The following is a 26,380-nucleotide window of genomic DNA, read 5'->3' as shown; positions in this document are numbered from 1 at the left end:
CACGTTAGAGTACCACAATTGTTCATATCAAAAGGTTAACTTGTAATCATCAAAACATAGAGTTGTACTACTAGATCAAAACTTGATCTTACAATCTCCCCCTTTTTGATGATGACAAAACTAAGATTTTTGATGAACAATTCTTAAACATTAAACTGAATTCACTCAGAGTTTAGAGATATAGAATAAGACTTATCCTGATGTGAATAGTTTATCTTGCTCATTCTGAATTCAAGTCACTGCTTGATTCTGAGCTTAGCTCCCCCTGAATCTAATACTTGATGAAAACGTTAGTAAAGTCTAGATTCTGAGCTAAATCATATAAGAGTTCAGAGTGAAAAGCTTATGACATAGATGAAAAACGAATAATCAGAGCGCATAAGTGATCAGAGTCATGGACAAGGTATCAGAGTCTTGGGTATCAGAGTCAACTTAGAATCACTTCAGAAGAAGTGAAATGTATTCCTTGTATTTGCCCAGTGACACATCTATGGTCATGAAGGTGGAACTCTTAAAATCTCCAAAAGAAAAATAAGTCACACTAACACATCTTACACATCAAAAACTGGGTTTACTCCCCCTTTTTGTCATAAGCAAAAAGCTCGGGGTGTGAAAAACTTAGCTTGAAGTACAAGGTACTCCCCCTTAGAGAAGGTCTAAGTTGAAAGAAAATGAAGACGATGTAAGAATCAGAGTGAGGCGATAATAAATAGAAGAGTTAATGCAAGGGATGAACGTTTACCACCGGTCAAGTGAGTAAATAGAAGGGTCAGTTACCAAGTACTTAACCTCGAGAAACTGTAAGAGCATTAACTTTCAGAGAGAAAGTGAAGCCTATATAAAGCGTTGGAGAGAAGGTAAGCTTCACATCTCGAATAATTTTCAGTAAGAAAAATGGCATCATACAGAATGGCATTAGAAGAGCTCAGAAGGAAGGCGTTTGAGGAAGATATGTTCCTCAATATTAGGCATCCCGATGGTACAAAGACCATACAAGAGCTGACGAAGACACTGCTTGAAGAAGATCTTGGTCCAGAGATGGAGAAAGATCTGAAGGAGTTCCTCTGCTTCGTGGAAGAGATTCAGGAGCTTTGCCAGCGGGAGCTGAATCTGCTGGAAGAGAAGGAGACTGTGGAAAAGAGACTCAAGACGACAGAAGATAGTCTAGAAAAGGATGATCTGAGCATCAAACTTGGCAACATAGAGTATGCATTGGATCGTCTGGAGAAGGAAAGAGTGGAGCAGCGCCAAGAATGCAGAAGAATGAGGAAGGATCCTCCATTCTAGATAAAGGGAATAATGTATGATGGAAAGAATTATGATGTAAACATAGAACAATGATGAATAAAACAGGTTTTGCAAACATATGTGCCACAAATATATATAGATATATGCATATAGAATCACAAATGAACAAATTAAAGTAAGTAAAGAAGCAGAGTTTAAATAAAACAACGTTAAATAAAAAGGAAAAGGAAGAAAAAGAAGAGATCCTAAAAACTAAGATTTGTCAGTACGGCGCAGAAGTTCCATCATCATGTGCTTCATCTCAATCAGCATGGATTCATGAGTGTCAAGACGTTGTTCCATGATGTCGAGTCTGGATGAGCTTGTCGGAGTAGAGCTGGAAGGAACGTTCTGAGCAGCTTGAGGTTCTGGAATGGAAGCAGAAGCAGCAGGAGTAAACGGAACTGGTGCAAGTCGCTCTGCCTCAGCCTCAGCTTCAAGACGTTCTGCCTCAAGTCTGGCTTGTTCAGCCTGAGCTGCTGCTTGACGGGCAGCTTCTTCTTCTTGTTCTTTCTGTCTCTTGGCTTCTTCAATGGCTTTAAGAAGCTTGGTTCTCTGTTCTAGTTCATGAAGAGCCACCCTCCTAGCAAACCTTTGCTTTGCAGCCTCAATGCTCTGACTTCCCTCTGCATGCAGGAGCTGCAGCATAACGGGAAACTGAGCCACTAGCCAAGTGCTCAACTCGTTCCACTCATCAGCCACATTTTCAGCATTCTCACTGAGGTCAGTCTGACCGTGCACATTGCGGAGCCTCAAGGAGGCTTCATGATTGAAAATATTGATGCACTCAGAGAGAGATGTGGGTTGAAGGTGAGTATAGGGAATGATGGAGAGGTTTGGTGCAGGAGAGGCTGGGTGATTGCTGCTATGAGCTTCAGAGGCACCTTGTGGAGAACCAATGTTAATTATGGGAGCATTGGGTTCAGAGGTTCCACGGTGAGGGTCTGAAGTTTCAACCAGAGGGTGAGGTGATCTAACCGAGGATTGGTTAGATACTGATTGTTCAGGTTCAGGGTCTGGTTGAATTGGCTCTTGTTGGTCAGGGACAGGGTGAGCCTGTTGGACTAAGGGGTCTGCCTCTTGGATAGGATTGGCCAAGATAGGTTCATCTGGGTCAACTAGACGTTCAGGTCTAGGGCCAGGATATTGCCTAGGGCTTGGACAGGTAAGGTAATATTCTTCCAAGGCAGATACCTTCTCTTTCCTAACCTCCATGAATTTTCTAAGTGATTCAGAGGTATTGGAGGGAGGAGAGTCAAAGACATTGATGGGGAAGGATACAGGTGTGAAGGCTGATGAAGAGTCTGTATCCGTGGTTCTGACAGCAGGACGTGCTGATGCTCTGGGAGCAGAGTGATCAGACGTTCTGGGTTGTGATTCTGTTGGTTTGGGTTCTGGTTGGTTTTGAATGATGGGTTCAGAAGTTAATGAGTCGTATGGAATGGTAAGGAGAGAGGTTGGATCTTCTGACCTAGAGGGTTGGTTCTGAAGCAAATTCCAGAGTGGTGCTTCAGTAGGAGAAGGTTGAAAGAATGAAGATCTTGGGGAATGTGGTGGAGAGGTGGTTTGTGCGGCTGGCTGGGATTCATGAATAGGAGTGAGGGGATTTGAAGAGTGTTGGAGTAAGGCAGAAATTGGGAGTGCATCAAATAAATTCAAATCATCATCAGAGGTAAGTGCAGGCTTACTTGTATGTGCTGATGATCGAGTCACTCTGGCAGGAGGTTCAGTCCTTCTGACCGCTGCAGCAGCTGGTTCCACCCGAGTAGGCTTCACCACAATTCTGACTTTCTTCTGCTTCTTCTTTGGAGGACCATCCTCACTATCATCACCATCATCATCAACAGGCTTGCTCTTCGCCTTCTTGACCAGAGGGACATCAGATTCCTCTGAGGATTCGTCCAGAACCATCTTCCTCTTGGTTTTCTTCTTGGGAGGAGAAGGAAACTCTGGAGCTGGTGGAAGTCTGCTGACGAAATCATCAAGGTCAATCTCGAATCCTTGAGCCCTGAGGTCTTCAACATAGCATCTGATGGCTTCAGGATGGTCTGCTTGAGTCCACAGAGGGTAGTCATTCAGAGGCATTCTTCTTCCTCTGATCTCAGAAGATGTGTCCTCATGAGCAGGAGCAATCTTCTTCTGGACTAAGCCCATCTTCTTCAGAGAGTTGGCAGTGAAGACATCGCTAACAATTGTGCTCAAGTCCTCTGTGCAACCAGCATTGATCAAATCTTGCACCAAGTTGCTTTCAATGAGAAAGTCTGAGAGCAGCCTCCCAAAAGGGATATATTTGATGGCTGACTTGATGGAGGAGGTGGTGCGAGACTTCCGGATGCATTCCTTCAAATAGGAGAACAGGAAGTAGGGAAGGCAGATCTTCTCCTTGTCTTGAATGAAGAACAGCATCGCCTTCTGATTGAAGTTGATGTAGTCTGGAGAACTGCCCTTTGGTCGTTGATTGATGCAGTTGAGCAGGATCTTGTGCCAGATTCTCAGTTTGGGTTGAAGGTCCATCACTTTGTAGCTCGTCTTGCCCGGTTTGAAGGTGGTGTACAGGGCCTTGTTGACGATGTCCTTGGTTCTGGGTTTCAGCTTCGATTCCGTCAGTGAGAACCGATACCCATGAGCAGTTTCTGCACCTAGCAGATTCACGAATGACTTCTCCGTGATGATGATCTTCCTACCCAGTATGTAAGAGACCACCTGAGTGTCATCACAATCAGCGTGCTTCCAGAATTCCTTTACCAGCTTCTCATACACCGGTCCTCGAAGTCGATTGAAGTAGTTTCCCCAACCTTGAGCTTGGACTTCAGGACGGAGATCAAACCCATTTGCAGCCAAGTTGTCGAGGTTGAATCTCCATTCTGCCAGGACTTGGAGTTCCTCAGGAGGAAATACACAGTGAACGGCACAGCCCCGTTCTGCAATAGGAACAATCTCCTCTTGAGCTTGAGCTTGTTCTTGTGCTGGGTTCTCAGAGCCCCGTTGACCCGTTGCCAACCCGACTACCATGTGAGGGAACTGAGGTGCATCTGCAGTAGATCTTCTGGTTTGTCTCACCATTTTGAAGAGGTTGAAGGTTTGAGGTAGAAGATGAAGTTTGAAGGATGAAGAGAGATCGAGAGAGAAATCACGAAGGAGGCGGTTTTGAAAAGCAGGGAGTGCGAGAGTGAAAACCGGAAGTGAGAGAGAACGTGTGTGTATAGTGGGTTTTATCAAATAACCGTTGTTGATTCAAAAAGCACTTTAAGATCAACGGTTGAAAATTAAAGATAGACAGTAACAATAAAATACACAATCACACACAGAAGATAAGCATATCTACACGCAATCACAACAGACTGTCACACGGGCACAAGGAACTATGCATCAGAAATTCTGACGCACGTGTTGTTGTCTCAGCTTCAGAGTCAGTACCAGTGGGCACACACACTCTGATTGAGTTACCTTCTGGACTAGACATCTTCTGATCAAGAAGTATCATAGTCAGAGGTTCTGATCTATCTTCACTCTGGACAAAAGTCCATGTTTAGATTTTTCAGAATAAAATTAAATCTATCTTCAGCTAAGGGCTTTGTAAAGATATCTGCCCATTGATGGTCAGTATCAACAAACTTCAGAAGAAGTACGCCCTTCTGCACATAATCTCTAATGAAGTGATACTTTACCTCAATGTGCTTTGCCCTTGAATGCAAGATAGGATTCTTGCTCAACGAAATTGCAGCAGTGTTATCACAATAGATTGGGATATTGCTCTCAAGGATCTGATAATCCTCCAGCTGATGTTTCATCCAGAGCATCTGAGTGCTGCATATTGCTGCTGAGATATATTCTGCCTCTGCAGTTGATAGTGCAATGGTTGATTGCCTCTTGCTTGCCCATGAGACTAGATTGCTTCCCAGAAATTGACAATTTCCAGAAGTACTTTTTCTCTCTGTTCTATCTCCAGCATAATCAGCATCACAATAACCTGAAAGCTTATACTCTGATGTTTTCTTATACATCAAGCCAAGGTTAGTAGTGCCTTTCAGATACCTTAGGATCCTCTTAACAGCAGTTAAGTGGGTTTCCCTTGGATCTGATTGGAAACGAGCACATAAATGAACACTAAATAATATGTCTGGCCTAGATGCAGTTAAGTACAGAAGTGAACCTATCATGCCACGATAGAGCTTCTGACATACTTTACCACTTATATCTTCTTTTTCCAGAATGCATGTTGGATGCATTGGAGTCTTGGCCACTGTAGATTCCAGCATATTGAACTTCTTCAGAAGTTCTTTAGTGTACTTGCTCTGATGGATATATGTTCCTTCTGGTGTTTGATCAACTTGTATTCCCAGAAAGTACTTTAATTCTCCCATCATACTCATCTCAAATTCAGCCTGCATCATCTCAGAAAATTCTTTGCATAAAGATTGATTAGCAGAACCAAATATAATATCATCAACATAAATTTGCACAATTAAGATATCATCTTTATAAGTCTTGCAAAAGAGAGTTGTATCTACTTTACCCCTTACAAACTCATTCTCCAGAAGGAATGAGCTAAGTCTCTCATACCATGCTCTGGGAGCTTGCTTCAGACCGTAGAGTGATTTCTGCAATTTGAACACATGGTCTGGTTTCTTTTCATCTTCAAAACCTGGGGGTTGATGAACATAGACTTCCTCTGAGATATAACCATTTAGGAAGGCACTCTTTACGTCCATCTGATGTAGAACTATGTTGTGATTTACTGAGAAAGAAATCAATAGTCTGATTGCTTCCAGTCTTGCTACTGGAGCAAATGTTTCAGTGTAGTCTATTCCTTCCTGCTGGCTGTAGCCTTGAGCAACTAGCCTTGCCTTGTTTCTGACTACATCTCCTTTCTCATTTAGCTTGTTTCTGAATACCCATTTCGTTCCAATAACATGGACATTCTCAGGCTTCTTCACTAAGCTCCAAACATCGTTCTTGGAGAATTGATTCAATTCTTCTTCCATGGCCAGAATCCAATCCTTGACCTGAAGAGCTTCATCTATGGACTTGGGTTCAATTAAGGACACCAATCCTTTCAGACTCAGCAAGGTCTCTTCAGAGGGTCTGAAGGCAGATCTGGTTCTGACTGGTTCATCTTTGTTGCCCAGAATCAATTCCTTAGGATGAGCTGCAGTGATTCTGCTCTTCTTCAGAGTTTGTGAGTTAGAGGGACCAGCTTCTTCCTCTGGTTCATCTTCCTCTGGCTCAACTTCCTCTGGAGCTTTGCCTTTGTCAGAAACATTAATGCTTAAATCTGCAAACTTTTCAACTAGCTTTGACTGGTCAGAGTCAAGCTTATCATCAAATCTAACATGAATAGATTCTTCAATAGTCTTAGCATCAGTATTATAAAATCTAAAACCTTTAGATCTATCAGAATAACCAAGTAATAGACACTTAGAAGATTTAGCATCAAATTTATGCAATCTATCCTTAGTATTGAGAACATAACAAACACAGCCAAAAGGATGAAAATAAGAAATGTTGGGTTTTATGTTCTTCCACAATTCATAAGGAGTCTTTTTCAGAATTGGTCTCACAGAGATTCTGTTCTGAATGTAACATGCTGTATTTACTGCCTCTGCCCAAAAGTGCTTAGCCATGCCAGTTTCTTGGAGCATGGTTCTAGCCATCTCCTGAAGAGTTCTATTCTTCCTCTCAACAACACCATTTTGTTGAGGAGTTCTGGGACAAGAGAAATCATGTGTAATTCCATAGGAATCAAACAGACTCTCAAACTTGTCATTCTCAAACTCTCCACCATGGTCACTTCTGACACGCACAATTCTACAAGCCTTCTCGTTTTGCACTTGAGCAATGAAGGTAGAGAACACAGCATGAGACTCATCCTTGCGGGTTAGAAACTTTACCCATGTCCAGCGGCTATAGTCATCAACGATAACCATCCCATATCTCTTGCCACCTATAGACTCAGTTTTCACTGGTCCAAACAGGTCGATATGCAGAAGTTCTAACGGCCTTGAGGTTGAGACAACATTCTTTGCCTTGAAAGGGACTTTTGTGAATTTGCCTTTCTGACATGCTTCACAAAGAGCGTCTGAAGCGAACTTCAGATTGGGTAAGCCCCTGACAAGGTTTAGCTTGCTCAGCTGAGAAATCTTTCTCATACTGGCATGCCCTAACCGTCTATGCCATACCCACTGCTCTTCATTAACAGACAGAAGGCACTTCACATTCTGAGCCTCCAACTCAGATAATCTGATCTTATAAATGTTGTTCTTCCTCTTGCTGTTAAACAGAACAGAGCCATCGATCTGACTTACAGCCCGGCAGGACTTTTGATTGAATATAACATCATAACCCTTGTCAGCTAATTGACTTATAGACAATAAGTTATGTGTTAAGCCGTCTACCAATAAAACATTATCAATGCATGGACTACTATCTACACAAATAGTACCAGTACCAATAATTTTACCCTTTTCATTTCCTCCAAAGCCAACTTCGCCTCCAGGCTTAAGTTTTAGCTCTCGGAACATACGCTTTTCTCCCGTCATGTGACGCGAGCATCCACTGTCCAGATACCATGATTGGTGTTTCAGTGGAGCTATCAAGGATATCTGCAACATAGATAATCTTGTCCTTAGGTACCCACTTTCTGGGTCCTCTTTTGTTAGTTACCCCAAAGGTTCTGATCACCTTGGGTGTCTCAACATGATATTTTAAAGGAATATTTGCATGATATTTAGTCATAGAGAAAGATCCCTTTTTAAGAGGGTTTTTAGCAACTTCAGCAGGTACAGGATCAGGCAATATGGTACCAGAGGGAACAAAGCATTCATACAAGGATTTAGCTTTAGACACAGAAGGCTCATTTCTAATTGGTTTAGAATAGCCAATGCCATGCATTCCATTTCTGCTTACACCATAGATCATTGAAGCCATTAAGCTTCTATCTACGCTTTTAGCCAGGAATCTTTGAAAAGATTTTTCATACTTAGATTCATGCTTACTATCAGAGGCATCGCAGGCAATAACTTCTTCTAACTTTGCAATTTGATTCTTAAGCACAGAGTTAGAATTAACTAAGGCATGGTTATCATTTTTCAAATCAGATATGATTTTCTCATGTTCAGAAGGAGTTTTAGAAACAGCAGATAAGTTCTTTTTCAGCTTCTTATGCTTAGACAACAAGGAGTTATACTTATCCATGATATCAGACAAAGCATGTTTCAGTTCAGAGGTAGAGAAGGAAGCAAATACCTCATTTTCATCGTCAGAGTCTGGATCTCCTTCTGATTCTGAGTCAGAGTCAACAGCTTCCTTTGACTCTGTTCCTTTGTCTTTGACAATAGCCATGAGTCCTTGGACTTCACCATCAGAGTCAACATCCTCTGACTCTGATTCATCGAATGTCACCATCAGACTCTTCTTGGTCTTGAAGTGCTTCTTTGGCTTCTTGTCCTTCTTCAATTTTGGACAGTCACTTTTGTAGTGCCCTGATTCTTTGCACTCAAAGCAAGTGACTTCCTTGATTGATAACTTCTTCTGACCTGAGGATTCAGACTTTCCTCTTGCCTTTCCAGAGCCTTTGAACTTGCTCTGCCTGTGCTTCCAGATGCGGTTGAGTCTCTTGGAGATCAGAGTCAGCTCATCTTCATCAGAATCTTCTGATGCTTCTTCAGATTCTTCTTCTTCAGCTTGAAGAGCCTTTGACTTCTCAACCTTAGCCTTTTCAGATTTGGATTTCAAGGCTATGGACTTTTTCCTCAGATCTTGCATCTCTGAGCGCTTCAGCTCATGGCATTTCAAAATGCTGATGAGTTCTTCTAAACTCATATTCTCAACATCTCTCGTGAGCTCTATTGAAGTCACCAAAGGCATCCAACTTTCAGGAAGACACCTGATGACCCTTATGACGTGATCTTTTGTTGTGTAGCTCTTGTTGAGAGGACGTATGCCAGCTACAAGCAGTTGAAATCTGGAGAACATTTCTTCAATGGACTCATTTGGCTCCATGATGAAGGATTCATACTTTTGGATCAAAGACAATGCCTTTGATTCTTTGACTTTCTTGTTTCCTTCATGAGACATCTTCAGAGAATCAAAAATGCCTTTAGCAAACTCACGATCTGTAATCTTCTGGTACTCCTCATAGGAGATAGCACTTAGAAGAATTGCTCTTGCTTTATGATGTTGTGAGTACAGCTTCTTTTGATCTGCAGACATCTCTGACCTTGGGATCTTTTTGCCATCTGCATCAACTGGACGCTCATAGCCATCCACAATAATATCCCAGAGATCTGCATCGAAACCCAGAAAGAAACTTTCCAGTCTATCTTTCCAATATTCGAACCTTTGACCGTCGAACATAGGAGGCTTTGCGTTGTAACCATCTCTTTGAGTTTCACTGGTGGTGGCAGCCATTGTTTTTCACACCGGCCCGGATCACTGAACACTGTTAGGTGTGGTAATCAGAACTTGCGCTCTGATACCAATTGAAGGTATGAAAAACGGTAGAAAGGGGGGTTTGAATAACGTTTTCAGTACAAAACTACCACCTTAAAGATTTTAGCAAATCTTTTCGAGAACTAAGTGCAAAAGATAGAGATAGAAAAGCACACAAGGATTTTATCCTGGTTCACTTGATAAATCACTCAAGCTACTCCAGTCCACCCGTTAAGGTGATTTCTTCCTTCTTAGAATGAAGGCAATCCACTAATCAGGTAAGAGTTACAACTGCACTTGAAACCTACAAGTGACTAACAATTACACTGACTTAGCTCACACTAAGATTCACTCTCTTAGTCTTCTCTAGGATCCGATCAACCTTGATCTCCTAAAGGAAAAATCAAACAACTGTTTGAGGTTGGTGTTTACAAGGGTTTGCTTCTGAATAAGCTGAGTGTAAACTAAATAAATTACAAGATGAAAGAAAGCTTAGAATATGTCTTGCGCGTGTGTATTGCTTCTTGTTAGTTTCTTCTATTCTAGCCGCTTCTTTCAATCTTCAGCCTCTATATATACTCCAAGGATTAGGGTTGAGCGTTGCATGGGAAATGCTACCGTTGGAGGGCAGTTCTGGAAAATCCAGCTTCTGCTGTGGCTGAGAACGTTAGGTAGGTCGTCAGGAAGGTACACTTGCTTTTGTACTTGGATAGCGACTTGACCTTTTAACCTAGGAGACTTCTGATCAGAGGAATGCTTCGTATTGGAACTTGTGAAGCCGGTTGATCAGAGTCAGAGGGAAAGCACAGATCCTCTGACCATTGTATCTTCTGATTCTGAACTCAGAGGGAAGAACATGGCCTTCAGAGTTTCTTGCTTCTGGACTTCAGAGTATCCACTATTCAGCTTCTGGATCTTCAGAGTCTTCTACACCATCAGAACATCTGAACCTTCAGTGTTTCTTGGTTGTCAGAGCTTCTGGATCTTCAGAGCTTCTAGCGACTGAGTCCTCATCAGAGTTTGTATAGCTTCAGATCTTCTGAAGCTTTTCCACTGTTCATACTGAACATGGTGAATGCGAAAGCGTTGCTTGGGTTACCCTTTATACACAGTGCTTCTGATTTGTGTGAAATTGAGTCAGGGTCAGAGCCTGTAAATAGCACACTCAGAAAAACACGTTAGAGTACCACAATTGTTCATATCAAAAGGTTAACTTGTAATCATCAAAACATAGAGTTGTACTACTAGATCAAAACTTGATCTTACAGTAACAACAACAGAATTTTCTTATTCGGGATTGGGGATAATATCGGAAGGAAATTTAACTTGAAGCCTTTCGGCAATTTGCTTGGCTAGCTGGCCAAGTTGGTTCTCCAAGTTCTTGATAGCCGCCTCTTGGTTCTTATGGTTGTTGTTCATGCGGTTGATGCAACTCTCCAATAGCTCCTCTAAGCTCTTCTTGCCACCATCATTTTCACCAACTTGCTCTTGGACTAGTTGAGAAAGTCCAGAGCTTTGACCTCGGAAACCCTGATTAGTAATGGTGCAAAATTCACTAACATTGGGCCCTCCAATAGCCACACACTCCACTTTGGCTGCTGTAGCACCGACCAAATTGGTCGCCTTTATGTGATTTTGAATCTCCGCAATTCGTTCGGAGAGTTGCTTGTTGGAGGCCAAGAGCTTGTCGTAAGCTTCCACTTCAAGCTTACTCCTTCGGGTTTGGTGATCATTTTCAGAGTTCATGGCTCTTGCTGCCATCTTTTCTATTAAGTCATACCCCGCTTGTGGGGGAAGAGCATCGAACTCGCCATTTGAAGCCGCATCTAGGCCAAACCTCCAAGAGTATTGTAGACCATCATAAAATGTTGCAACCAATTCAGCTTGAGTTGAGGACATTTCCTCAAGAGCTTCTTGAAATGCTCCCAAGCTTCATAGAGATTTTCTTCAGTGGGTTGCACAAAATTCATGATGTCTTTTTTCAATTTCCTCAAAAGGGCTCTTGGGAAGAACCTTGTTGTGAACTTTTCCATTAAGTCTTCCCAAGTAGTGAAGCTCCCTTGAGGTTGAGAATTCAGCCATTCCTCAGCGGTGCCCTTCAAAGAAAATGGAAACAAGCTCAACCGAATTGCATCCGCTGGAACATTGTTCACCCTGTAAGTGTTGCAATTCCGGATGAACCTCTCCATGTGAGCATGTTGATCTTCCAAAGTACCTCCACCATATTGGTTTTGGCTCACCAAGTTGATGAATGCCGGTCTCAACTTAAAGTTTACCACTCCCTCGGGAAAGACAATGCTCCCGGGATAGTCATAACTCATGGTAGCCGAAGTGAGTTCCCGAAGAGACCGGTTGGCATTCTCAACTTCTTGTTCACATAATCGGAGGGTGATCCCCTCCTGGATTCTGGCCTCAATATGGGCTTGCATCTCCTCCTCCGTCATATGGCCACCCATGACGGTGTATCTCGTGAGAGTAACCTGAAAGTGTGATACTCAAACAAAGAAAGATTAGTAGCACCAATTCTAGACAAAGATAAAAGCAAAAATAAAAAATAAAACCACAAACTAAAAACTTAAACCAAAAACCACAAACAATTCCCCGGCATTGGCGCCAAAAACTTGTTGGTCAATCTGCAAGTGTACAGAATCTACCCGGTTTTAATTTATCGAACCACGGGGAATTGGAATGTGAATTCAGTTTAAGCCTCGAGTTCACGGTAAGAAAGCGAGTAAAATTCAGTTTTAAGGTTGATTGTTTAGGTGACTAATTAACAAGCAATTGAAATATAAGTGTGTGAGAACAAAGGTGAGCATGCCTTGGGTTCTTGCTTGACTAATTCAGTTCTAATCAACCTATTCTATCCACAAAACTCTGAGTCTCTCCTTGATGTTATAGCCTAATCAATCATCTATCGATGCCTCACATAGACAATCCTCTCAAGCCAAAAGATAGGCACAATTCCTTGATAACCTAAACATTTGCTAAAGGCATTAAGCATATAATTCATGCCAACAAACCCTAACCCTTCCTCTATTCCTAGTAGCAAGTATAGAAGAGGTAATCCAACAACAAGTCCCTAATCTATAACAAACTTCCGTTCTATTATAGAAAAGCATAAAGCTAGCACATGTTCTAACTTGAAACATAAAGCATGGAAATGAGATTCAAGGGTTTACTCAGAAGATTCATGAATAGAAATAGGAATTAAGGTTAAAACATCTTAAGTCTTACAAAGAACCCAAAACAAAAGGGGTTTAGCCAAACATGGCTATGAAATCCATCCAAGATGATAAAGATGAAACCTGAAACATAGGGCTTAGAGAAAGCTCCTCAAGCTCCATAACTCAAACCCTCTCTTCTAACTTATGAAAATATGATAAAATGACAAAAGGTTCCAAGAGAAATGTCTAAAAACCAATTTATAGGCAAAACAGGCGAGTCTGGGCGCTCAGGCGCCAATTCAGAGCGCCTGAGCGCCAATTCCAGCCAAAAACATGCTCTCTGGAGGTCAATTAGCGCCTAGGCGCCAATTCCCAGCGCCTAGGCGCTTAAGCTCGCTGGAAAAGACTGTTTAGTTTCTTGTAACTCCTCTTTCAAGCCTCTTTAAGTCCTCCTTCAATTCCATGCTTCTTGGCCTTCTTTCACCTTCAGTTTCAGATCTGCAAACTTAACCAACAAGCCAAGGAAAATTCCAGAAGCTCAAAGAGCTTATTAGCACAAGAGATCCTTCAATTAACACAATAAAACCATGCTAGTCCTAAACTTATTTAAAATGCGAGAAAAGTCCCTATAAAACTACAAAATTACCAAAACAAAGTAAAGAATCAAAGAAAGATAAAAATGCATGAGAATGCATGAGACACTACATGAGACTCGATAAAAAGACTTAAAACAAACAAAGAAATGACCCTAAAAACACTACTAAACTAGGGTCATCATTACCTGAGGTGGTATAGCCTTGTGTCCCATCGGTTCATCATCCCTGATGATAGGAGGGAGGAGCTCAGTGTTGTGGTAAGTTTGAATTCTATTTTCCATTCAATTGTGATTTTTGTTCATGAGATTTTCTTTGTACCTAAGCATGTATTTATTTTTTGCAGTCTGCTATGCGTCGGGGTGTGGAGATGTTGGAGCAGTCACTAGAGGTGCCAGATGCGCTCGCAGTAGGCACACAGGCCCGATCCCTCACTGAGAGGGAGCTTAAACTTTTTAGATCGAGTGCCTTCATTGGTACCTAGGGAGTTGCCTTTGCTGCTGTTCGAGGAGCCGAAGCTGGGGGATACAGAGGTCGTTGAGGCAAAGCCCATGGAGGCAGAGCCCGTGGAGAGGGCGCTCGTGGAGGTAGAGCTCGTGCAGACGACGCTCGTGGTGGCAGAGTTGGACCTAGAGGAGGTCGTAGGGGAGGCGGTAAGGGTTGGGGAGAGTGATTTGGTTGTTTATTTTTGTATATTTTTATGTCGTAGGACATGTGACTCTTTATATTATGACTCTTTATATTTACATGCTTTCTATCAGGTGTGGCCGGATCACTAGGAGGAAGAGTGATTCGGTCATGTAAGGCATAAACAACCTGGCTGGACCACATGTTCTCATACAAGACACTCTGTTGTTCAAGTTCTCCTATAAAAGTGCCCAAACCCAAGGCCAAGCGTCTTCATCGGAGGGATGCCCCACTAATGCAGCAATGGCTCTATAGCCACAATTACCATCATCATCAACATTTGTAACTGTGTGTATATATGGGTGGAAAAATGATGAAAAATGACCCATCAAATAACGTGTATCATACTTCTTCACACACTTCTTCCTCTTTTATGGTTGTGAAGCCTTTTTTGCCGCTTTGATCTCCCTGCCCACATGTTCAAACCCTGAAGGATCACGAGTCAAGGATCCTATTGTTTAACCCCTGGGTGGTTTGCTCTCATTCGCCTTAAGACTGCGCTTGGACTTTATCCGAACCTCAGGAGTACACAGTGAACTGCTTTCAGGACAATAGATCGCCTGAAGCTGCCTCCTTACCATACTTTGGCCTCCAGTATCCAAAGAATTGAAATAAAGTGTCAATGCCTCAATTTCTGGTTGCATTTCTCCATGGTTTATGCCGCAAATATTTGAGATGCCAGTATCTGCAACAGGTACATGCTCTCAACTTAGGCTCTTCCAGAATGGATGAATTGCCTATGATGACCCGGATTTAGTCTTGTTTTTAGGGTCATTTCTTTGTAGGTTTTGAGTCTTTTTCTTGTGTCTCATGTAGTGTTTCATGCATTCTCATGCATTTTTACCTTTCTTTGTGTTTTTACTTTGTTTTGGTAATTTTGTAGTTTTATAGGGACTTTAGTTGCATTTTATTAGAGTTTAGGAGTCTTAAGCAATTTCCACTTGTTTTGGACCCTTTGTGCAAAACTGACCTTTAAGTTTCTTGATATTTTCCTCTAGCTTTGTCATCAAGTTTTCATATTGTAACAGCTGAAGAGGGAAGGTCTAGAGGCTTGGAGACTTGAAGGAGGCAATAAATTGGAGTTAAAATGAAGTTTAATGGGTTTTTGAGCGCCCAGCAAATCAGAAAATCGCAAATTTTGCCTATAAATAGGATTCTAGTCATTTTCTCTTGTACCTTTTCATACTTTATAAAATTCAGAGGTAGAGGATCATCTAGGAGAGTGAGAGAGGGTTTCAAAGCTTGTAATTCAGGTTCTTAGCCAAGCATGACTCTTGCCATGCTTGACTAATCTCTTCTATTGCTTTGGTTTTCTTGTAAGACTTTTCATCTTTAAGTTATAATCTTAAGTTCTTTCCTACATGATCTTCTTCTTTCCTTGAATCTCATTTTCTGAATTTCAATCTAATAAGCTTGTATGCATGCTTGCTTTATGCTTTTCTATAATCAGAACAAAAGTTTGTTATAGATTAGGGAACCGATTTGGGATTACCCCTTCTATCTTGGCTACTAGGAATAGAGGAAGAGTTGGGGTTTGTTGGCCTGAACTTTGTAATCTTCATACTTCAAACAAATGTTTAAGTACACAAGGAATTGGGCTTATCTTTTGGTTTGAAAGAATTATCTATGCGAGACATCGATAGGTAAGTTGCTTAGGCTATAGCACCAAGGAGAGATTCATGAGAACATGTGCATAGAATGATGTTCTTGAATTGACTAGTTGAACAAGAACCCAAAGCATGTTATTTTCTGAATTGTATTTTTATTTTCCTTTTTCCTTATTACTACTTCGGCGTATCTCTTTTTCAATAAAACAAACCTTCATACTCAAGGCCTAAACTGAATTTAGTCACTCACAATCCTTGTGGTTCGATATTTAAAACCGGGTGGATTCGCACACTTGCGGATTTACCAACAGCCTCATATGGAATTCTTTCATAACCTGCAAGTTCACAAACGTGTCACATTCAATAACAAATAGAATTAATTGACAATAAAGTGGTTGACCGGTAACCTACAAGTTGACAACCGCAAGGTAGTCCTTGAGTCTCTCTCAATAAGAAATCGCATCCGCCGTAGGACTTTATTCTTGTCTGTTCAGCATCAATGAGTTGTAGGCATTTGTTTGACACAAATCCTCTAATATTTATGTAAAATTGGGACTTAAAAATGTGATCAATTCTGTGAATACTACGCTCAAACGATGCTACTATTTCAGTGTGTCGATTCATGGTCAAACTATGTTACGCATCTCATGAAGTGGCAATGTCACCTTGCTGTCCCGCAACATCTTCTTCAAGCTGGCATGTGCACCTTCAGCCCTGCAAACAAACAACGCACCTTATTACTTTCTACTTTAAAACAAATAAGAATTAATACTGTAATAATCTATCAAATGAAAAACATATAACAAGTAATAAATTAAACTCATGTATTTTTTGTACCTGTTACTTGTTGTTGTTCCAAAATGCTTCACATGATTTGTCCATGCCTTGGCAAATTTCTCCTTGTAGACCAACCATGTAGTAGAACAATAAGTGGTAAAGTTGTTGTATTTCTCCTTGCACATATTAAACAATTCCATTCATTGACCTTCAAATTCTTCAACTGTTGCAGCATCTACCAAGTCGGCTCACTTCTCCATAACCAAATCAGCAAAATTATTTGTGCCAACATACGATTTGCACTTTGCCAAAACACACTTGTTAATGTGCCACAAGCATAATAAATGGGTAGCGGTTGGAAGACTTTGTTTAGCAGCACTCAATAAGGCCAGATCTCGGTCAGTCACAATCACTTTAGGCAATCTGGCTTGGTCGACAATAAGGAACTTCATACACTCCAATGCCCAAATGTAGTCATTTGTGCCCTCATTAACAATGTAGCAGAATGCTATGTAGTATGTCTTATCTGTGGAAGTCAGGCCAACAATCTCGAGCAAGGGGATTTTATATTTGTTTGTCTTGTAAGTGCAATCCATGATCACTACATAAGGGAATGTGTTGAACAGTTTGATAGGATTCAGATGAGCCCAAAATACATCTCTAATGACTTCCGATCCGGGTTCATATCTTTCAAAGTGAACATACTTGTCACCGTCCAACTTCTTCAACAAGTGTTGCATTTCTGTCAATAACCCGCGAATGGATTCTCTAAACCTCTTGCAAACACCATAAATTTGAGATATGGTAGACAAGTTTGAAGGATTGTTTTGCTTCAAAGACAACAACATATTTCTCGGTGCAACCCAACCCTAAGCCATTTTTATCACTTCCCCCTTCTCGTCTCTAGTTAGTCGACCAACATAATTGTTGCCAAGTAGTGACCTAGCTGGGTCATGGTTGTGTATACTATCCATCACCTTCAGCCACCAATCTCTACCATTTTTCCTAGGTCGTACTATTAGTCTAAAAGGACAACCTATCTTTTGTGTTCTCGTTCCTTCAACAAGATCAGGGTCTCTGTAGGGAACATACATACCATGCTTCTCCCACCCCAACATAACATATTCTTTTCTTCCCATCGCACCACTATCTGACTTTGTGATCACCACAACATATCCATTTATATTCGCAATTTTGTGAACCCAATTGAGAAGATCAACACGTGTAGGGAAAAGTTGTTTAATGATAAACAAGGCATAAGGCATAAACAAAACATAAACAAGACATAAGGCATGATATATAATACTTTTAAAAACATGCAAAAATCTGTTCAATGAATACCTGATATGTTTCAAATAAGTGCGAGACACCTATACTTATACATGGGGGTACAAATGGTGGTACAAATGGTGGTGGTTGCTCCTCTTTAATGGTCTCTTCAGCATGAGCATTGTCCAATTCAGCTTTAATCAATTGTGATTCACCAAAGAAAAATGAATCTGTCATCCCTGGAAGTGAATACGGAAGTTTAAGTTTCATATTAAATACGATATTTTAATATTCATATTGAATACCGAAGTTTAAGTTTCGTTTCTAATACGAAATATAAAGGTTCATATTCAGTACGAAAGTTTATTTTCCATATTTGTTCGCGATGCAGAAGCTTAAACTAACAACTTAACGACTTAAACTAACAACTAACTACTTAAACTAACTATCTAATAAATACACTACTAAAAACTAACAACACTTACCGGGAGATGGTGGTGGTGTGGTGGTGGTGGTGGTGGTGGGAAGAAGAAATGTGAGGGAGAAGAGGGTAGTCTGGAGGTTAATGGTTGTGTGGTCGAGTTATGGGGGCTGGTGGGGGGTTGTTCATGGAGGAGTAATGGTGGAGCGGTTGGTGGAGGGATGAGTAATGGTGGAAAATGTGGTTAGCATATCAGATACAATACGGAATATAATATTCAATATTGTATATATTGAATACGAAATATAAAATTCCGTAGGGTAGTTCTGGGTTTAAAAAAAAAAAAGGGTAGGGTGCCGAGCCCCATAGATGGGGCGGCAAACCCAATTCCTGTACTCACCGGACACGTAATCATTTCGCATAATCAGCTTAGATTCACGAGAAAACTAAATTCAAAAAAATTCCTAATCAAAATAAGAATCTAAATGCAACTTTGTTCTTGTGAAGGATTAAAATGAAACGACCCTACAAGGGCCAAAAACATACTTAACCTAAAAATAAACTAAAATGTGCATGGCATATAAGGGAAAAGGCGCATCTAATATGAGAAAAGATTTCTTTGTGCAACCTTGCACAACCAAACAAATTGTCCCTTGTACCTTAACTTCAAAAATTAATTCCATCTTCATCCTTCCTATCATCTTCATCATCTTCAACCCAAAACAACCCAAATTCATCCCACCCAAATCAAGATTTCACCTTCAACCTCACTCATCCCCACCCACAGAGCCCCCACTGAAACCCAACTCATCTTCAACCTCACCCATCCCCACCACCACCATCTTCCTCCACCTCCAAAGAGGGAAGCTTTGAACGATTACAGGGTAGAAATTCATGATTTCATGATTATATATAAAAGAAAAGGGAAGCATCAATGTTTGAAGAAGTGGAGAAGTACGAGACAGAGGCCCAGTTATGCTTGGGTCGAATTTGATACTCTCGCAGCTGCTCCGCCAGATTCGATCGCATTATCATGGTACTTTCTCTCAGAGAAGAAAGAAACTTTCTAATTCTCTCTCTAAAATGAAAACGATGCTTGGGTCACCGCACTGAATCCGTTCAACTCACCACCGCGCAACTCTCATCCCCTTTCGAACCACCATTCAGATCTGGTGCTTCGTCCTGCTCTCTTTTTGTTTCGTCCAGATCTGGGTTGATTTGAAGCACAAGCCCTGAAACTCAAATCGAAGAAGTAAAAGCCCTCAACGAAAGTCCAGATCGAGAAGCTTCTATGGATGTAAGAGGTCAAACAGTTTCATGCTTCTTTTTTTTGGAAAATTTTCAGAATGAAGAGGAAAAATTTCGGAATAACAAATTTTTGGAAAATCTTAAAATGAAGATGATGGCTGCTGGGTTTTGGTGGCTGGAGGATGAGAATTGTTTTCTGGGTTTTGATCGTTAAAAGGATGAAGGAGTTGATGATTTTCTGGATTTGGTTGTTTGATGATTAAGGTGATAATGAAAATTAGAATATTTGGTTTTTGGGTTCTCCTAATATGCACCACTTTTAGAGTAGTGCAATTTTACCCCACTTACTTTGACCGGTTATAGCAGGTCAACACATTATTATTTTTTTTAAATTATCATTAAAAATTTGTTATATATTAAATTTGTTTAAAAAAATATGTGTTGACCTGTTATAGCAGGTTAAAAAAAGTAATATAAAATTACACTACTCAAAAAGTGGTGCATATTATAGGGGTCACCTTGGTTTTTTAGTTATTATATTTATTTTCTTTTAAATTCTGAGGCAACGTTGCCATGACAAAATCCAATAAATGAATTGAATGAAGAGTTTGGTAGAAAAAGATGCTTGAGGTTGGGGTTTTATGTTTCTTAAACTTGATTTGGGTGGGATGAATCTAGGTTGTTTTGGGTTAAAGATGATGTAGATGATGAGAAGGATGAAGATGAGATTAATTTTTTGATTAAGGGTAGAATGGACAATTTATTTGATTGTGTAAGGTTGCACAAAGCTATTTTTGTGCATATTAGATTTTCCCGACATATAATAGGGAAAATAATTCCTTGTTCATAATTTCATGTGGAAGATGAAAAACTTTTATGTACAAGTTGTTCTCAAGAGCAACAAATTATGTATAAATTTTACTTCATGGTACTTGCCAGCATTATCTTGCAATTGCATATATATAAACATATTGGACTAAAAAGGATAAAAACTTAAGCACCTATTGTGCAGATCACGCAGCAATTAAGGTTCAAAGAAGACTGAATTTGAGCTTTGAGTAGTGAATGCAGGATCACATGAACGAGCAGCCCATGAAGAACTAAGAGTGCGAAGACGGTGAAAATATCCCCCCATTGCATGCAAGCCTTGAGCAGTTTGGCCAATTGTCAGAATGCGAGACATGTAAAGCAGAGTTTGGTGCCTAAGGTGATCTGCCTGTGGAGAAGAGAAGACATTGATTTGGGTTATTGGTTTTAACATCACAATGTTGCACACAGTGCTAGCAATAGCATCACAAGCCCATCTATATAAATCTAGCAGAACCATGTTTGAGTCTGGAACATCTACATAGGGATTAACTCTTATGACAGATGTTTGTTCAATTCTCAAGACTTGAATCTGATATCTTATTTAAGAAAAATCAAACATACATGAAAGTGATGAAATACACTTTCAAGCCCATTGGTATATGCTGCTGAATATAGAGAAACAACAAACGTAAACACCTTTCAAAATGTAACAACTCACAACCTCCAATATTAGCATAAATAATGCTTATAATGGTAGAAAGGACGAATTAACTAACCTTTCCCGAGATTTATTATTATTTCATTGACCTCCCATTTATTTTGCGCAATGCACTGACTTCCTCTTTCATACATTATTTAAAATGATAATAAAATGTTGTGTTTTAATGAGAAACTTTAGAGGAAGTCAGTGCAATAATAACAAACTTCGGGGAAAGTTAGTAATAATGATAAACCTCAGGGAGTTAACTGCAAATAAACTCTTAACAGATACTGATTCATATGGTGAGCAATTGTTTCATCATACACACTAGTACCTTCTTCTATGAATTAATTGGTATCTCTAGTGAGGATACTACTAACTAGAGAAGAATTAAAAGTGATTATAGTTATCCAGTTCCATTTATACTTGCAAAACACTTCTTGGAATGTAGGCTACATAGAATGTTACATGTTTTTCATATTATGACGAAAACAAACTCCAGAATGTAGGCTACACTTACCTGGTTTACAAAGCTTGCTAGAGCTTTAGCATTGTCCATGGCAGCAGCCATTTGAAGCCCAAAGTTTCCTTCAACCAGAGGATCAATTAGTATGTTGTCGACCAGGCTCTGCTGGAGCTTCTCCAACCCAAGTGAAAATGCGTCTTCCACTTGCTGAGATGATAGACGGAGGTTGTTAATGCTGGTAATTTGTTCATCACTCAAGTTCTCAAGCTGTGGTACAATGATCTGTAAAGGTCAAGTAGTTTTACAATATAGAATGTTAACTCAGATATTGAGGTTTCCTCAGTATGATTTTATATAAAAGTATGCAAAATGTACTATGAAAATTGACATATAGAACTTGTTTAGACAGTAACCATTACAAGCAAGTGAAGTCACACATCTGGAAGAGAAAGAGGTTTTTATGGTACCAGAGTCTTTAACATCAGATAGTAAAAGATATTCTCTTCACAATTATAGCAACTAGATTGCATCATGTTCTAAGTACTGAATAACTCTAGTTATGCAGAGGTCCCCGAATGATAGCTCAAGTGATAAGAGTTATGGGACATGTAGGTTGGGTGGGGGAGGTCCGGGGATCAATCCCTGGCGGGTGCAATTTATTTTTCCAATGTACAAAAAAATCTCTAGTTATGCAGAGTTTTTTTTTTTTTGCTTCATCGCAGCCTAGTATACTACAACCAAATATGACTATAAAGTAGGGGACTAAGAACTTATTTAAATCTCCCATTATTGATAGAATGAGATAACAGTATGTGTGATGTACATTTAGAAGCTGTGACGGGCGAGATCCTCCAATCCAAAGAAAAAGTCTTTCAACTGAGGCTTTCCAAGAACCAGAGAATAAATAAAAGACATCAGCTTTTGCAGCATCTGCTTTCATCTTGAAAAGTTTTGAGTAGTGGCTCAAGCTACCCTCAACAAGTATCTGAAGCTGCATGTTATCAGGTGCATGAGTTTGCAATGCATTTCTTAGTTCCACATTCTGTCTATCCTGCTCTTCAACCCAACGTCCATATTCAATTTCAAACACAGATACCCCTGCTTCACAGGACAGAAGGACCATTTTAAATAATGCCATAAGCTATAAGGAGGTTAGAACTCTTAAAGAAGTTTCACATTGACTCGAAATATGGTCAAATAACTGTTTATACATCTCTAAGCTAGCTTTAGAGGTAGAGTTAGACCTAATCTAAAACTAAAATTATGAATCACAAACCTGAGTTTATTGTTCCAGATGATCCCATATAACTGACATCTAATCCACTGCCTGTGTATAGACCCTGCAAGAAGAAAATTTAGTATATGCTTAAACATGGCAGATGAAGGAATGTTTTCAGGAAAATCGCGCAAGTAGTGATTTTCTTAATAGATTTGTTAAATTAAAGGCGGAAATCAGCATACAGGTTTTTTATTTGGGATCACCTGATTTCTTGCTTTCTTAACCTCCAGCTCCAACTGCATGAGCTTCAGCCGGCTTGTTTCCAATTGTTGAACATAAGCCTATGAATCACAAAAGCTCAAATAAGAGATTATAAACACTGGCTAACTTCTTATAAATTCAATTTTTGCAACCTTCTTTCGTAGCCGACATTTCCTAGCTGCCTCGCGATTTTGAGCTAGGCGTCTGAGCCCCTACACATAGATATTGAGAAACTATGATGTCAAAGACCCAAATCAAAGAATTCAAGGTAGATATCACATCTTAAAGATCACAAATTTCGGTTACTTATCAACATCACTTTGGATACGACTAAAGAGCACTTATTGGAGATTATTTACAAGAAAAAGTACTTGATGAACTCCAATATGTGTTCTTTTGGTCAGTATTCAAACTGCCTCTAATACACAATTATCTTTATTTCAACTTTGGGAGAAATGGTGACTCCTCAAACTCCATTATACCAAGTTAAAATAGTGAAAATGAAATTCCCATGATGAAGATGATAAGGAAATACACAAAAGATAAACTTGCTGACTAAATTTCATCACCTTAGTAACAGCTTTGTTAGTTGTCTCTTGATCATCTCCAGAAGGTTCCCTTGAACTTGATTCATGAGGTGTACATACAGACTGAACAAATTAAATCAATTCAAAAGACTGAGTTGTAAACTAGTTTTCCAAAAAAAATGAAGCTAACCTCCAAACAAAAGAGAAATTCATGTGTTCTGACCTTGTTCTCCATGCTAGTGTTCATCATAAACATTGGGGAAGCAATTGAATTCAGGCTACCATCAATTTTAAAGCTGTCCCCCCACATGGTCACTTGATGGAATGGCTCATATATGTCCATCCTTTTTGCGATGACAAGTTGAGCTGATGACGAGCTCATATACTAGAAATCATGCAGAGAGCAAAATCATTTCTCAAGTTAGAGAAATGTAGACAAGATATTAGGGGGAAAATAAGACTTAGTACACATGTTCGGGTACACAGTAGAAAACCACGGAGAGCCAAAATCATGGTTGACAGAAACGACTTCCCTTAACTTTTGCTTCTACTCACCATGATTTTTGTTTCACCATGCTTTTCTATTGTGTATCAAAACTAGTTGCACTTAGCACTTTGTATGACAGACAATTCATTGAAAAACTGGAAGCTGGGTTTACTGTTGGAAATTGAATAAAACCTCAACATCAAAAACTATTGAGAAAAGCTTGCACATGATTAATGTTCTGTTTGTCCCCAGAATCATTCAAACAACATGAGAATTTTCTAGATACTAAGAGTAATGGAATATAATGGAATAGACATATATTTGATGCCACTGATTAGCAAAACTTGATCAGTAGCAGTCTCCCAATCCTGATTTAGTATGATTTGTCTCTAAAACTCAGTTAATATCTTTTGCTAAAAACAAAAACTTTTCAAGTTGGATAAGAAGAAACTGGAACTGAACCAAGAACAAAAACACAGCTAGCAAAAGAACACCAACCTGTAGCTAGTTACCTTGACAGAATCAGTAACCGCCAATATTAATATTAGTTCAGGACTGACCCCAAAAATAAATCTGAGAACTATATATATAAACAGATAGATAGATAGATAAATAAATAGTATAGATTGACAGATAGAGAAAGAGAGACAGATACAGAGACAAAAATTTAGTAACTACTTAATACTATTACTTTCCCGCACGCAAACAAGCTAAGGAAAGCAACGCACTGATTGAAGAAAACAAAAGAAAATTGGACTTTATAATAAACAAAACATCAATTTCTAGACACAACAAAACTTATAATTTTTCCCACTAGGCTTAAAAAACTTTGATCTGAGGTGTCAACTTTGTAACGTGGTTACGTTTCCATTCAAAGAGAAACACTCAGCAGTGAATAAAAAATCAAAAGCAAGTTAACAACACAGAATGACGGGGATAAAGCACCTATTTCACTGCTTTTTCTTGTTAAGTTGACAGTGGTTTATGACTAACATGACTAGTTAAGATATTACTTCTGCTTCCATGATGCGGGTCCTATTCAAAGATCTTTAAATGCCCTGTACAGCCATATTAGCTCCCAAAGAGTCATTTTCGATGATTAAGATTTAAAATACTCTCTCCGTTCTAAAATAATTGACACTATTTCTAGTTGAATTTTGTTCATAATAATCTGTCACTTTGCAAAGTTCAAGAGAACATCAATTAAACTTTACCAATTGTACCCGTCATTTATTGGTGGTAGAAAACTTGAAAAGTTAGAATTAATAAGAAAGATAAAGAGTATAATATGAAGTTACATAATAATTTGGCTTAAATAAGTTTTTGGTCCCTAACCTTTACTAAATGCTTGGCTTTCATCCCTCGCCGGAGCAAAGGTGGGTTTTAGTCCCTAACCTTTGCCACAATATTTGGTTTTCATCCCTCTGGAGCTCTGGGTCAACGTCGGAGCTCCGGTGGCCCATGTGGCATGGCCACGTGGGATTAATGAGGCCACGTGGATTTTTTTTATAATTAAATTATTAATTATTTAAAAAACTGAAACTGATAATAAATTAAAAAAAAAAAACTTATCATTCTCATCCATCTTCTTCTTTATCTCATCCATCTCCTTCTTCATCTCATCATGATAATTCTTAATCTTTATCAACACATCATCATCATAAAAAAACCAGATTTTTTTTACCCATCTCAAAATCGGACAATAAAACAGAGGGAAATCACCCATACCATCGAAATCAACACAAATACCCTTTCTTCTTCTCATTCATCTCCTTCTTCATCTCATCATTCTCCTCGCATAACCCAATTAGCCTCACCGAAGGCTTGTGTCGAGTGAAACGTCAAACCCAGATCTGTTTTATAATCCAGAGCAGAAAATATTTCTGTGGGTTTGACTATTTATTGGCACTTGTAGATTTTTCCTTTTTCGTTTTTTCCCCTCCGTCCCCTGTATAAATCTCTTTTCTTTGTTCTTCTGTTTTTGGATTGAAGTATACTTCCCTTCATTTTGGCAGAGAGGAAGAAGATGATGGGGGAGTTGACTATTATTAGGTTTCTAGAATCAATTGTTGTTGGGTTTCTGGGGTTGATTCATGGAATTAATTGTCTTGGGGTTGAATTAAATTCGTTGTTCCTATCCCCACCACAAGCCCCACAAAGAAGGAGATGAAGGAGGAGGAAGATCCAGATCTAAAGATTTGCGTTTTTTCTGAGTTTCGTTTTCACCGAGTTTCAGATAAAGAAAGGGGCGAGAAAGTTCTTTCTGGGTTTCAGATGAAGATAAAGGGGAGAGAGGGAGAAAGTTTTTTTCCAAGGTTTCAAATGAAGGAGAAGGGAAGGAGAGAGTGGTTTTTTTTTTTCTAGGTTTCTCAATTGGAAGGTTTGAGCGTGGATTGATTAAAATTAAAAAGAAAATAAGATTGCCAA

General features: G+C 39.6%; 1 protein-coding gene, 1 long non-coding RNA gene and 1 other non-coding gene across 6 annotated transcripts; 1 reads left to right on the top strand and 2 right to left on the bottom strand.

Moving 5' to 3' along the window:
- Window positions 1-11,598: 11,598 nt before the first annotated feature.
- LOC130734837 (small nucleolar RNA R71) lies at window positions 11,599-11,705 on the top strand. The gene has a single exon (XR_009018176.1). It is a non-coding gene; the product is annotated as a small nucleolar RNA R71 (small nucleolar RNA).
- Window positions 11,706-12,926: 1,221 nt separating this feature from the next.
- LOC130734279 (uncharacterized) lies at window positions 12,927-18,049 on the bottom strand. The gene is made up of 3 exons (XR_009017864.1): window positions 16,606-18,049; window positions 16,180-16,482; window positions 12,927-16,103 (listed from the first exon to the last, which is right to left on the bottom strand). It is a non-coding gene; the product is annotated as an uncharacterized LOC130734279 (long non-coding RNA).
- A 2,260-nt stretch (window positions 18,050-20,309) lies between these two features.
- On the bottom strand, window positions 20,310-24,672 carry LOC130734277 (transcription factor TGA4-like). 4 transcript variants are annotated; one of them, XM_057586628.1, is made up of 9 exons: window positions 24,466-24,672; window positions 23,690-23,851; window positions 23,509-23,589; window positions 23,092-23,151; window positions 22,942-23,019; window positions 22,736-22,799; window positions 22,283-22,560; window positions 21,514-21,741; window positions 20,310-20,699 (listed from the first exon to the last, which is right to left on the bottom strand). In XM_057586628.1, the coding sequence occupies exons 2-9, from the start codon at window positions 23,846-23,848 to the stop codon at window positions 20,508-20,510; spliced, it is 1,140 nt and encodes a 379-aa protein (XP_057442611.1). In that variant the 5' UTR covers window positions 23,849-23,851; window positions 24,466-24,672; the 3' UTR covers window positions 20,310-20,507. The 4 variants fall into 4 exon arrangements, with proteins under 4 accessions (XP_057442611.1, XP_057442610.1, XP_057442608.1 ...); XM_057586627.1 differs by having other exon boundaries at window positions 24,452-24,671; XM_057586625.1 differs by lacking the exon at window positions 24,466-24,672 and adding an exon at window positions 24,146-24,411.
- Between the last annotated feature and the right edge of the window lie 1,708 nt (window positions 24,673-26,380).

The sequence above is a fragment of the Lotus japonicus genome, chromosome 1 (genome assembly GCF_012489685.1).
Source record: "Lotus japonicus ecotype B-129 chromosome 1, LjGifu_v1.2".
Lineage (NCBI taxonomy): Eukaryota > Viridiplantae > Streptophyta > Magnoliopsida > Fabales > Fabaceae > Lotus > Lotus japonicus.
The sequence above is the reverse complement of the archived record's forward strand: the minus strand, read 5'-3'. Positions and strand labels throughout refer to the sequence as shown.

Excerpts from the sequence above, each read along its gene's own strand:
- LOC130734277 (XM_057586625.1), bottom strand. The coding sequence starts at position 24,211 with ATGATTCTGGGGACAAACAGAACATTAATCATGTGCAAGCTTTTCTCA. Across the intron at positions 23,590-23,689 it reads ACACTAGCATGGAGAACAAG|TCTGTATGTACACCTCATGA; the intron begins GTCAGAACACAT and ends TAATTTGTTCAG. Across the intron at positions 22,800-22,941 it reads TTAAGAAAGCAAGAAATCAG|GGTCTATACACAGGCAGTGG; the intron begins GTGATCCCAAAT and ends TTCTTCTTGCAG.